Source organism: Phaenicophaeus curvirostris, chromosome 2 (assembly GCF_032191515.1).
Source record: "Phaenicophaeus curvirostris isolate KB17595 chromosome 2, BPBGC_Pcur_1.0, whole genome shotgun sequence".
In the NCBI taxonomy this organism is placed as follows: Eukaryota; Metazoa; Chordata; class Aves; order Cuculiformes; family Cuculidae; genus Phaenicophaeus; species Phaenicophaeus curvirostris.
The window spans coordinates 45,547,535-45,561,401 of record NC_091393.1 but is presented as its reverse complement, the minus strand read 5'-3'; the positions used below and the strand labels follow the sequence as shown (position 1 = coordinate 45,561,401).

Here is a 13,867-nt window from a genome sequence, read left to right as displayed (position 1 = left end):
ATTAAAAAATGGCATTTATCCATAAAAAACCAACCGTACAACTAAAATCAGACTATATGGGATAAGGAATTGAAACTGAAAATTAAATATGTGACTTCCCAGGAAACCACCAGTATGGGCTATACATGTGGTTTTTCAGGTATGTTCAAATCTTGCCTGACCCCTGTACTAGCCAATAGCTCAGCTCTCTCATGTCTGCATGTGTGGATGTACGTACACACAGATACACAAAAACAGAGCTCTCTCAACACATAATCAAACTACCATTTGTAAATTCAGAAGTTACAAATCCTGTCATTTTAATAAATCAGACTGGAAAGGATGAGGGGTTTCTTTGTTTGTGTTTTATGGTTTTGCATGACCAACTTAAAGTTCAGATAGAAAATGTGTAGGTGTGAAGATATTACTTCTAATTACTTGCAACCATCAGTTAATTCAGATTCAAAATTAAATGTCAGCTGCATTTCCTGCCTGAAATACCAGATATGCCCAATAAATCTATACAAAATGCAAACACATATCCTTCATATCGTTCTAACTGAATATCTGGAATATGCTATTCCTTTTAATAGTTAAGGGCTTCAGAGCATAAACTGGTTTTGTACAATAAAAGAAAAATAATTCAAATATAAAACTTCTGGAAAACTGCAATTTCTTAAAAACACATTAATTGAGATTAATCCAGTCTGAAGTCCATAATTAATATAAACTTCAGAATTGCAGAAATCACTGACAAGGCACAAGAGATCAGAGTTATTTTTTCACATCTCATTTATATCTCTTCCCTTTCCCTGCAAGTTTATAGAGACAGATTCAATTAACCCAGGCCAAATATTTTATAGGCCCCTAATACAAATATCATGGCAGCCCTTCGACACTTGGCATTACATCGTTGCCTTTCTTGATAGAACAGACAACTGTCTTATATCAACTATTCCCAAAGCAATTTTCCAACATACTCAATTCTGCTCCCTAATTACCTTAAGTCAGCAAATCTAACTAAGAGGATAATAGAACAACCCCTTCCAAAGGAATTATACACATATTAATCAGTGAAAAGGATGAGAAAAAGCTTAGCAGGACACAACAATGTGACTTATTTCTTCCCGTGCTTAATTTTACAACTCTAAGATTTTGGTTTTACCAGGTACTCATCAGTCACTCAAGCAGGATAGTACAGTAAGACAGAGAAACTTACCTTTATTCTATAGTCATCAGTATCTACAATGGTTGCTACTCTGATAAATATTGGATTTCTCTTGTCAACCACTTCAAGTTTCATGTTTTTCTGAAAGCCATGAGAAGGTTTCTAGAAAAGGAGAATTATATGAAACAGAAGAAAACCTCAAAACTCTCACACAATTTGAAGTACAAAGCATCCATAGGAAACTTTCTGACTTTATTCGCTCAAATCTGCCCTCTCCCTCCAACAAATCCAAGCATAAAAACATTGTTCAAACCAATGTTAATAGATCAGAGAAATAAAATAACTACTCTGGGATTCCTGCTTCCCCAGGAATGGATTGGATCAAGCCATCCAAGCAGGTAAGTGGATATCTTTATTTGAAATCAGCTGGTTTTTTTTCCTAAATTTTCCAGAAAAAGTTTCCCCAGCAATTTGGCCAACAGTTTCCATTGCAGTACTGAATGAAGTCATACATATCATCAGCCTGAAATGTCTACGAAATTGTCTACAGGAAACATATTTGTGGGTTTTAGTATGTGTTTTTACTTCATGGATTAAGTTCTTTTTCAGTCTCCTACTGAAAACGCAACTAATCCACAGTATAACAGCAAATACTCACACAGAACAAACAGGACCAAACACCTGTTATGTCATACTGTTTTGGCAAAAAAAAAGGTGTTTTTGTTAAGAATATCCGGTTTTAATTTTGCCATCTACAGCTAAGAAATCCAAAGAAAATTTTTTCCATTTTAAACGAACATAGGCACAAGATGCTATGCTTTTTATTTTAGATTTCTAGGAAAGTAACATATCTGTCCTTATAAGACTTTCCAGAATATCAATACTTTTTCCTGAGCTGCAGCTTAAGAACTGTATTTTCTCTCATAATGCAATATAAAGCATTGTGACTGTCTCCAGAGGACTTCACCCGAACTCCAATACGATCAGTGTTTCATTCTTATCAAGTTTGCTTTCTCACTGTCTACCACAATTAGTTTTAATAAGGTCACCACTATATTAGTACAGAAAGCATGGAAGTGATTTCCTCTGGCTGTGAAACCAAAAGACACAGCACAGCTGACCCCGATGCAGCCAATATCTCCTCCCTCTCTATCTTACTCAGTTGGCCTTGTCTACTTTTTGGGATCTACACCATCCCCAAGCTGCTCTCTCTAGTTCAGTTTCTGGAACAGTGCTGAGCCATGCCAGCTCGTGCTCTCACAGTTTAAAGCTGCCAATGCCTGCATGCTTGTGGTGTGTCCTGTTCAGCTTCCTGGTGCAGACACAGGCAGACAGACTCTGCTCTCTGGAGGTCCCTGCAGGTCACTGGTGGGGCACTCCCACTGCTAAGCCCTGCAGGATGGCTGTTCCCTGAACTGCTGGGGGAGAAATTAGAATGTGGATGCTCTGAGAGAAAAAGAAAACATTTGCTTTTAGCTTGATTTAATCAAGGTCACAGCCCTCCACTGTTTTGCCAAGGACTATACCTCCCAGAAATAACCAAATACATTCCTAATCCTTGCACCGAGTATTCTTGCTGAGAACACAAGACTGAGATGTGTCATTAAGCTAGACGTGTTTAGCTTATTACTGACCTGCAGTAATAAACTCTGGTGATCTACTAACCCCAAAAACTGCCATAAGTACCACATTTCTGCTTTCGTTAATCCAGCTCTTAGCAAAGCGTTATTCAGAATTAGAGACTCTAATCTGAAAAGCTGAGGCAACCCGGCTTCAGCATGCTGCGAGACACGGGGCTGGGAGCTGCCAGCCATCTGATGCTGGTTTGTAACAGCAATCCTTTCTGCATTACTGACCAGTCCACTTTCCTCCCTGAAATCCTCAAGAAATACAGGTGCAACTGAAAGAAAATAGCAAGTACAAAGCTAAAAGAAAAGGATGTTCATGAACAGCACTGGGGAGCTACCTGTGGATGCTACCCATGCAACCCAGTCACAAGCTCATAGAAAAAAAGGTCTAGTGAAGAGTATTAAATACAAACTCTCTCTTGGCTACTGCCAGAGACAATGGACTAGATGGGCAACTGGACTGACCTCCTAAAATAAATTTTACATTCTCACCGTATTTATTGCATCATTTAAAATGTAAGGATAGAAGTGCATATGTTTAAATTGTGTTATGATGACTCAGTAGCTATCTCATTATTTTTAATAACTAGGCAGTAATTTGCCATAGCAAATTACATTAACTAATAATATTTGGTAACATTTAAAGCCATTTATAATGATTTAAATAATAAAGTAATGGTGTAAATAATAATAATAACAACAACAATAATAGTAGTCCTAACAGTGAACAGCAAACTTGCATAAAAATAAACCACCTATTACATAACTAATTAACTGGATGCTGCTGGAAACACAGCAACACTATATATGTATTCTCTTCTTTAATTAATTAATTACATGCACTTACAAGCATGGAAAAATACAAGCATTTTCTCACCACTTTAAAAGCCCTGGCAGGTGCAGGTAATGAACTGGTTTCTTCCAAATACTTCTCCCAGGAAAAATGCTTAGCATGTGGATAATCTGGCACAGAAGAAATAGGAGCAAAAACAAATACTGCAGCACAAAAAATAAAACTGATGTCTAATTTACAGAATGCCTAACATGTTTATAATACTGTCCTGATTTATGTTTCAGATTTATAAAATAATTACAAGAAAGGTTATTCTAAAGTGTCTCTGGCACATTCACCATTGTAGGCTAAAAAACCCAACAATCTTCTCATACATGATAGTGAACAACCAGCATAAAAAGTTACAATTGCTTTGGGTATGAGAATACAAATAATGCGGACCAGAAAAATCTGTCCCCTTAATTTAATAATTTCATTCGAATATTACAAGTCTAATCCTTTATTTTATAAGCACTAATTTCTTTGCTAACACATTCCAGTCAGCTACAGCTGTGTACCACATTAGAGCATACCTGACTACTTCTTAGTGGATTTTAGTGAATTTTGTTTTGAACTAGGTTTCTAGAAAACAGCCTGGATGCTTCCTGTAAGAATAATTTACAGACATCTTCAAAGAAGATGTTGCCTTTCTCAGAAAGAGTCATGTTTACAAACACTTTATGGAAGCAAAACAAAGACAGCTTTGTTATTGAAAAGCCAGTGCCTGTCCTTTGCCTTCAATCTGCACTAGATGTTTAACTTGAAATTTAAACATTATGATTCATAACCTAAAACACAACAAAACAAATTCTCGTTTGTTTTAAAAGTGATTTCACTGAATAATAGGCTGTAATTAACCTCCTGACAGACATACTGCTTCAACTTTTAAAGACTGCTGGCTATTACAACTTCGGTCAAGAGTTGGTTTTAACCAATGAAAATTTTCCATGGTCTCAGACCACAGATGGCAGTTTCTGCCACAGTACATTTAGATCATTCAGCTATACAAAACAGCTCTGTAAACAGTGGTGGTCATACATTTCATACTAATTAATGCACTTCCATTCTTCTGTATTGTCTCTCTGTGTTTTCCTGCTTTCCAAAGAGCCCTAACAAGTTTGATTCCTTGATCATATAAGGCAATGTTTTCAACAACCCATTATCTTGCACATTTAATTCACATGAAGATGTATTTCTTATTCAACAATCTCACACACCTGCCATTTGTTTTATCAGCATTTTCACAATGTCTTCTATTCGAAGACATTCAGCCAAAAATAAAAACATGTTCAGATTCCAAGGGGGATGGACACATGTCTCTTTACTAAAGCAGCATACTGTGCATAGATCACACCTAATGTCTATTGTACTTATACTTTCCATATATTATGTCCTGTAAAAATATTCAGAATTGTCCAAATACCAATTCTTAATTACAGAAAAATTCAGGAGATGTAACAATAAACTTATTGTAAACTTTAATGGTGCTCACTGACCATAACCTCCCTAAAACCTTCTTTTATATATATATTTATACGTATGCATTCAGATACAAACCTGGTGGGGTGATTAGAGTTCGTTTATGTTCTTTACACCATCCAACAGGATGAATATGTGGGCTAGCTGCCTCGCACCTGGAGGAGAGGGAGATAAAAGGGATTGATAATGCAGTTCTTCAGACACTATTATGCTCAGAAAACAAGTGATACAAAAAAGATTTAATGAATTCCAAATAACCCATGACAGTTTCAAATTACATTTAAACTGCAAACGTAACCTGAAGATATCAAATGCATTTAACATGACCTGTTACCATCTGAACAAGCGTAAGGCTTTATTTACAATTTCACTGGAAGTTCAAAAAATCAAGTCCTTTAAGTCAGTGGTAAATCTCAATTGAAATGCTATAATGCTGGACCTGAAAAATTCACAGGCAGAGACTGTTAGTAAAAAGATGTTGGCTGGTTGCAAGAACACAGCAACCTCATCATCTCGCAGCCCAGAAGGCCAACCGTACCCAGGGCTGCATCAAAAGAAGTGTGGCCACCAGGTCGAGGTAGGTGATTTCCTCTACTCTGCTCTTGTGAGACCTCACCTGGAGTCTTGTGTCCAGTTCTAGAATCCCCAACATAAGACGGATATGGAACTGTTGGAATGGGTCCAGAGGAGTTACAAAGATGATCAGAGGGCTGGAGCACCTCTGCTGTGAGGACAAGATGTGAGAACTGGGGATGTTCAGCCTGAAGGAGACTCCAGGGAGACAAGAAAGCTGGTCAAGGACTATTTGCAAGGGGATGTAGTGATAGGATGATGGGAAATGGCTTTAAATTGGAGAGAGGAAGATTTAGACCAGGCATTATGAAGAAGTTCTTCACAACGAGGGTGGTGAAACACTTGAACGGGTTGCCCAGTGGAGTTGTGGATGTCCCATCCCTGGAAGTGTTCAAGGTCAGGTTGGATGGGGCCTTGAGCAGCCTGGTCTGGTGGGAGGTGTCCCTGCCTATGACAGTCATCTAGTTGGAACCAGATGACCTTTAAGGTCCCTTCCAACCCAAACCATTCTATGATTTAATTCTATGATCAAAGACAGACAGGGTTTTACAATGCCAAGACTGAAACTTTAAACTGAAAGCTTGAAGACTTTGATTAATGTTCTGAGTTGCACCTGGAGGCAGATTAGAAAATCACGTATAACTGCAATGCACTGTCAGTAACAAGTTAAAATTCAAACCCAGATTGTGAGCAGTTTGAATGGAGCTATAAACATGTTATTATAACTCAGCAGCACATAAGTAGCGTACGTCTGAGAGAATTGTCAGCAAAAAGGAATAAACCAGCATTGTAGGCCCAAGACTGCCTGAAAGAATTCAGAACTAATCAGTGATCCAGTGATCCAAGATCGCAGATTGCTCTAAAAAAAAAAATGATCGAACTCTTACTTGAAGGACTAACAACTTCCTATATTTTCTGTCATGCACATAAAATTTCGCACTAATGCTGCTGCCTGTGGCATCCCACAAGAACCACAGACGATTAACAGAGGCAGGATGAGATATGCTTGACATGCTGGCATCTGTCTGAAGCAAGGAGAGATCACTCTTAATGTGCTCACTGGCTCAATTACGTCATGCTTAGAAGAAAGCAGCAGTGGGTGCTAGCTATCAAATTCTGTAAGCATACAAAAAAAACCCAACAAACAAACTGCAAAACCATAAATGATATAAAAGCAGATGAGGGAAAAACTGTTTAAACATTCAGTATTACTAAATTATTACATATACAGAAACATTATTACATATTGTTGTATTATTAATTGTAACATAATACATTATGCACAATATAACAGCGAGTGTATATAATATATAATGCATAAGCTACATATAATTATTACATTATTACTCAATAATACTAGCAAAGGCAAAAAGTAAGACTGATCTGCAGGAAAAGTAAAAAGCCATCAGACTCTGCTATGAAGCATGAACCATCCCTGTGTCTGCATTGATACTTAATGATTCCTTTTGATTTGGCTGAAAAATTAACTGTGCTTTTTAAAGAAGTAGATAGCGCTTATGTAGTCAGGGTGACTAAGGAACATCATGCTGACAGAGAAAGCTGGCATTACTCTGCATGGCACTGCACTATGCCATGCGAACATACTGTTTGTCTCCATTTTGCTGAAAATGCATATTTAACCATGTAATTCCCATGCAGATCTGTTCTTAGAGATCTTGCATTTCTTAGGAGCCTGTCCCACCTTATTTTTTCAACACTACAGTGCACTCTCTCTTCCACTATATCCTAACCCTAAAGGTACATCAGTAGCTGACATTAAACATTCCCAACTACATGCCGTCTCTCTTCTGTAGAATTCCATCAGCGCTTCCATCTCTCCAGTGACCACAAGCCCAGTGCCTTACTAAGGCCAACAATCTACAGCCTGATAAAGCTGAAGTAGGTAAGGCCTCTATTCCACAGGGAGGGATCAAGAAACCAAGCTTAAATATCCAAGCAGTAGTCTAGATAGAAACACCCTCTCTCCCTCCTTCTGAAGGAATCTTGCTTTCCATATAGTTAGCAAATACATCATGAGAAAAGAAGACAAGCAGAGAGCACCCATGCATGAGGATATGTACTTCGTATGCAATAATCATTGCATAAAACACCGTAACAGTCATTGCGACCCAGATTCTATTTTATACCTCTCTGAAGTAGATGTTTCAAACGTTCGGCTGGAGAGTTACATGTTCTTTCCCTGTCCCCTCAGCCCCAGAGTAACTAATGCAAAATATCTGAACAGCGTGTCTGTTCTCCCCGATTGCTATAAAATAATTATTAGCTGTATCTACCCATAAAGTACTAAAATGGTACTAAACACGCTGGAAGTTCAAAATAACTTCCCTTAATTAGCAGTACTAATTTGTATTTTCCTAAAATATCACATGCTGATAACCTGTACTACCCAAAAGGGTGCAATGGACTGTGCATGACAGAAAAAGAAGCTAAATTAATTAGTAGGCACCCTAATGCCTTAAGGCTCAGATCAAAATACTAGGTCTGCAGACCTTTAACACAAACACATTTAACGTTTTAAGGACTGCAAAAGGAATCACAGCACAGAGAAGACTGTAGACTGAACCCTGAGCTGCTATCACATTGCAGTCTTGAACCTGTGCTGCACAGAAGAAAAACAAATGAGAACATCATATTTAGAATACACAGAATGACACTATGTTTTTTTCTTAAAATCTGATAAGTAATTTTACATGATGTTTAAAATTCAGTATTTATGTATTTCAACAAGAAAAATGCAGACTGAATGTCTCAGAAGCAGTCTCACAACAAGCACTCCTTTAGCCTTCTACCTAAAAGGAGTTAAACACTAATGATGAAAAATATCAGCCAACCTACGACAATTATCTTGTGGCTTTATGGGCAAAACAGCCCTGCTAGTATTTCTTTGTAATGATGCCAAACAGATCAATTTCTAGCAGATAAAACCTACCTTTGATAGTCCCTGTAATGGCTCTAACAACAGCCAAAAATTCAACCCACCTGAAGAATACCAACCTTTTGTTCGACTACTATCTATAAAGTTACACTGTGTGTATTTAATATTTGCAGTATCACACTAAATACTTTCTAAATCACTGAAGCCACCATTACTAAAAGGAAGCAAAAGGACTTCTGTGATAACTTTGCATTGCTAAAACTCAGCATCTGACTCCTAGAAAGGCTCTGGCCCAAACAAACTGAAGCAAAGGTGAGTGCTTCATGCTCCCTCTGTCCTCTTCTGTTCTCTTTACAGCAAATGTGAAGAGGAGTTAAGGAGCAATGGGAGCAGCACATCTCTCTTATACGCCTCTCAAGTGAAGTGTTATATGTACGAATGTTACATAGACGAGGTATCCTTCCACACTGGAAGGATATATCCCTTACTTAATGAAATGTTTTGGAGTTAAATTTGGGAACAAGACCCATGCTCATGAGTTATTATGGCATATCAGTATTACACTTAAAATTATGAAGCAGACGTGTAAAAACACCTATGAAGACAAAGCTTCTAAATAAAGCTTCATTTTGCTTTTTCAAACATAGTTTGACATTTTTATAAAATTCTGAAAAGTAAATGCCACCAAACATACTTCTTGCCTTGAAGATCCAAGAAACAGCAAGTGACTGAGGTATGTCACAATGAAACATGCACCTCTGGAAGATGGCTCTAACACAACAGCAATAGGAGTGAACACGGAACATGTAGCAACAAGTGCTACACACCATAGCACTGCAAAATAGCACTATAAACCATCCACAATGTTTTCATCTTCTTTAAAAGAAAAATCCAGTCATTAATGATGAACCATAGTGGCATCAGGAAAAAAAATCCATCCCTCTTCTAGCAAAACCAGGTCATGCAATCCATTTTCACTGCCTGATTTCACAGCCTTTTAGCTTCTAACAGTCCATTGAACAATAAAAAGTAGAGATCAGTAAAAGTCACACACAAAAACTACTATGCTTTAATGTGTGTTATTCCATGGACATATTATCTAGTTTGGAGATCAACAATAGTCTATCAGAATAAGCCCAAGACTCATCAGCTGGAAAGCTAAAGACTACTCCGAGTTTTCACAATCAATTTGCCATGTCCCATGGCAGAAGGCAGATTACACAGCTCATGCGCTTCATAAAACATGATGATCCATGAGTTGTTAGGATACTTGCTTGGCCAAGAAAAGGCTGCTGCCACTAACAGGAGCTGAAGAATTTTGCACCTCCAAGCCTACCTACCCCTGAACCGCAGCAGAGTATCACCACGTTTCACCATGCAGTGCAGTGGTGACACACACATGCTCAACTAATAAAGCAAGATTATAATGTCCACACAATTCATGCCCCTTGTCCTTTGCTTCTGTTGTGTGAGAATATGAAGACAGAAAAATGTGTCTAATACCCATACTGGAAACTTAATCTAATCCAAGAAGCTGAAGCAGAGCCAAAAGCCGCAGAGTACCCCAGATGAACCCATAAGAGAGCTACACAGAGGGGCAGAAAAGGTACATCTTAGAAAAGACATCAAAGCAGAGAAAAGTTACATGATGTAAAAGCCCAGGAAGAAGTTCTGCAATAAGGAAATCTGAGAGCAGCTTGACAAAGTGAGGCCCTGGAGCCTGCATCTCTCTGCATGAAAGGAACACATGTGCAGTTCAACAATCCTTAATTCATGGCAGGAGAGCATGACCCAACAGGAAACTCAGTTATGGAAGACGACCTAGTATTTTCCTACTGGTCACTTTCAAGTTGTCCTGTTAAGTCTTCCCAAAACATTGTTTCATATTTTACCACTCATTAAATTCAACTCATTAAATTCAACTCATTAAATCAAGAGAGATGGATGATAATACTGGCTGTTACAAAAAAGAATATTCAATTCCTGTAACAAAGTAGTTCCCCAAATGGGTCTCCACTCAAAGGTGTGGACAGAGTTTTTATTTAGTAATAACTTTTTCTTTAAAATAAGCTGTGTTATCTTATACTAATTTTCTGGTTTGAAATAAATTCTAGGCTTCCCTTTTGGGGAAACAAACCTTTTGGTATGTTCATTTTCACTTCATTAAACGTAGATATAATCGTTAATGAAAATGTTATCTCTCAAGAATTGCTCAAACAAGCGTGTTATACCCACAAATAATAATACGCCCTCAAGAATGCTACTTATACAACTTTATGACTGTGAGATGTCAGTCATCTAACTGTGCATAAAAAAAGAAGAAAAAAAATAAAGGAAAACACAGAAACCATCCTGTAGCCCCATCTAGTGCATAAGTGAGCATACTTCATCACTGAGAAGTGTAAAGCTGGTATTATTTTAGGTCAGGACTCCTCAAAATGCGGCCCATGATGTTAAGGTATGCATTCAGAGGTGGTTTAGCAAGCCACATTACCTTACTTTCTATTTAAAGTCTCATAAGACAGTGCTATGGTGATTTGCTTTAGGGTCAGATACCGGTCCATTATCCATTTAAACAGTTAAAACCATGCACTGTGACTCATGATTCTTGAAGACTGTAGTACTTTCTTTTCGGCATAATATAATGCATTCAAAAAGACTGTTCTTTTTCAAAGTGAGAGTGGAGCAAAGTTAATTACCTCAAAAATTAAACAATCAGAGCACAACTTGGCTGTTTGCAAAATACTAGATGCTGCTGGGGAGCAGGACTGGCCTCTTATTTAGTCTCACACCAAAGCCCAGCCTGTTCCAAAATTCATACAGATCAGAAAATGGTTCAGAAAATCAAAAGTTGGTGTCTTCACAAGGTGCTTTAGAAATGTTCTTTAATCTGCAAGACAGACTGGTGAGTGTAGCATGGGACACTGTATTTTTTCCCAAAAGCTGACTGCAGCACCTCATCTCCAGGGGAAGGTTCAGACCAAGCTGTGAAGGAGGGCAGGCAGAGCTGAGTTTGGGCTGCAGGAAGTCCAGCGCCGCCATTTCTCCACCTCTCCTGTGGGCAAGCAGTAACAAACTAGAACAATTTCATCTTCTATGCAAGCTCTGGCTGCGTTTGGGTTTGGTGACAAAAAAATTAGGAAGCTGAGACATTGTAAATCTGTTGTTTCATCAAAAAAGATGGAACAGGTGGAAAAGACTTGATGGCTTCTGTAGTATAGGTTCTTCCTGAAGGTAAGAAAATCGTCAATTTTTTTCACTTTTCTGCTTTCTAAAAGCCACTATCAAAGGACAATTTAATGGGATTTATAATACACTGAAAGTATCACTGCCATGCATTAAAGAGCTTTAGTAATGACTAATTCAACCATTCTAACTAATTCAACCATTAATGTATTTTCTAATGCTCGGGGAAAAGTCAGGAAGAGTCTATTCGGCTGAAAAGCCTGAAGCTTAAAAAAAGCTTAGGTGATGACAACAGATTTCTGTGGCCTGAAGTCCAGTAAAAGAACTCAACTATCTTCTAGTAATACAAGAATAGGAAGGAATTTTTAACCTCAACAAAAAAGTTCAATCTACTCAAAGTAGCTAAATCATGAAAGGTATACAGGAAAAAATAAAAGATACTTGTTTGAAAATAATCTATTACACTAAATGCATCATTTCTCCTTCATTACAATTCTGAGATTGAAACTTACAAGCAGGCACAGAGAAAATTGTGAGGCTGTGCTCTGGGTAGTTCAATGAGAACTTCACATTCTTATTTGCAGACACCAGTTGGTAGATGTGAAACTTAAGAGACCTAAGATATTTTAAGGCCCCTACAAACCTGATATCTAAAATTAAAAATTTAAGTTGGATACATTCAGAATGCATTTTCAGGCTCTCTTTTGGTCAGACATTCCACTGCTATTTTCATTTGCTGTTCTTCTCTCCCATTTTCTTTCCTTCCTCGTCTATTGACTCTTGTTCTCAATTGCAGCAATTCAGAGAAGTAGGCCACGCCACTCAGAATTTAATTTCCATGCATGGTATTTCTGGTAGCATTGTCTTGATCCTTCCAGAAAGATACTACAATTTCACCAAAAGAACAAATCTTCAGTTTGGCTTCAGTATAAATACAGCTCCAGTGATTTCTCAAAGAGCAATACGTTTTCCACTTCAGTTTTCTCTTATCCTTTAAGAAGATACTATTTCATGTATTCTACATGAAATTCAGAAATCTCACTTCAGAATACTATGACTGCAAAAATGTAAAGCCTGGATATGTACTTAAAAACTGCTTTTCCCTCTTCTGAGAAGACTGGTGGACAAAATTCCTGTTGACATGGGAGCATTAACAAGCCTAAAATTCAGTGTATGTCACTATTCACAGTGCAGTGTTTTAGAAAGACTTATGCTACCTCTGAACAAACAAAGGTTGTATTGCATTGTGCTTGCCTAACTGCTCTTTTAATTATTAATTAATGGCCTACCTGTTATTATTGAGCATTAAAATATCTGGAAATTCAAAATACCTCTTCCCAGTTCCCTGCTCTTTGTTAGAAGAAATGTATGTTCTGTGTCACTTCCTCAAGGAAATAATCACTAATCTTCTGGTCTTTGATTTGTAAGGCCTATTATCTTGAAATTCAGTTCTTGACTTCACCAAAACATCTGTTCACCACTGCTTCAATAACCTAGTTCTCCTAGAGCTTATATTTCATGTAGCCTATGAAATTATTATGCGATGGGATGGATATACAAAGTTTGAAAGTTACATAATAGTTTCACATCATTCTCACTAACATAGCGCTTAAGCAGTCATCAAATGAGGATGAAGAAAACATTCTCAGTTTATTTTTACAGGCTCAGATATACAAGTAAGTTGCCACTGTGGAATCCAAGATATAGGCTTACAATGCTCCATCTGTTCTGTAGTAACTTGCTGTTCAAAGAATTTAAGATATTTATCTTTGGTCTAAATGACCTGCTAAAAGAAGATGCAAGTGCAAATACAAACCTGCACTGTGACAGTCAAAGCCTGTATTTCCTTCAGGATCTTTATGCTTGTAGTATGCTCCCCCCCACCACTGACTTTTCATATATTAATAGATACACAAAGCCCCTCCACAGCAGAAGATGCAGAAAGGTTATCTCCAACACAGGTCAGGATACCAGGATCCCAATTTTCAGAGGAATGTAGAACAATAAACACCAAAACCAGGTTTTGCCACTATTCTAATGCCTCAGAGAAGAAGGTTATGTTTGAACAACATAGTGCTTCGAGAACCTTGTGAGAAAATACAGCCTTTCTTTCAATTTACAACTAT

At 37.7% G+C, this 13,867-nt stretch overlaps 1 protein-coding gene across 4 annotated transcripts in view; it reads right to left on the bottom strand.

Annotated features, from left to right (window-relative positions):
* L3MBTL3 (L3MBTL histone methyl-lysine binding protein 3) overlaps positions 1-13,867 on the bottom strand; it is an 81,025-nt gene that overhangs the window by 24,253 nt on the left and 42,905 nt on the right. For all 4 annotated transcript variants that reach the window (XM_069851849.1, XM_069851852.1, XM_069851850.1 and 1 more), the window contains exons 12-14: positions 5,165-5,241; positions 3,653-3,738; positions 1,199-1,309 (exon numbers count right to left, since the gene is read on the bottom strand). In XM_069851849.1, coding sequence (XP_069707950.1) covers positions 1,199-1,309; positions 3,653-3,738; positions 5,165-5,241 — 274 coding nt within the window. The remainder of the gene's footprint in view (positions 1-1,198; positions 1,310-3,652; positions 3,739-5,164; positions 5,242-13,867) is intronic.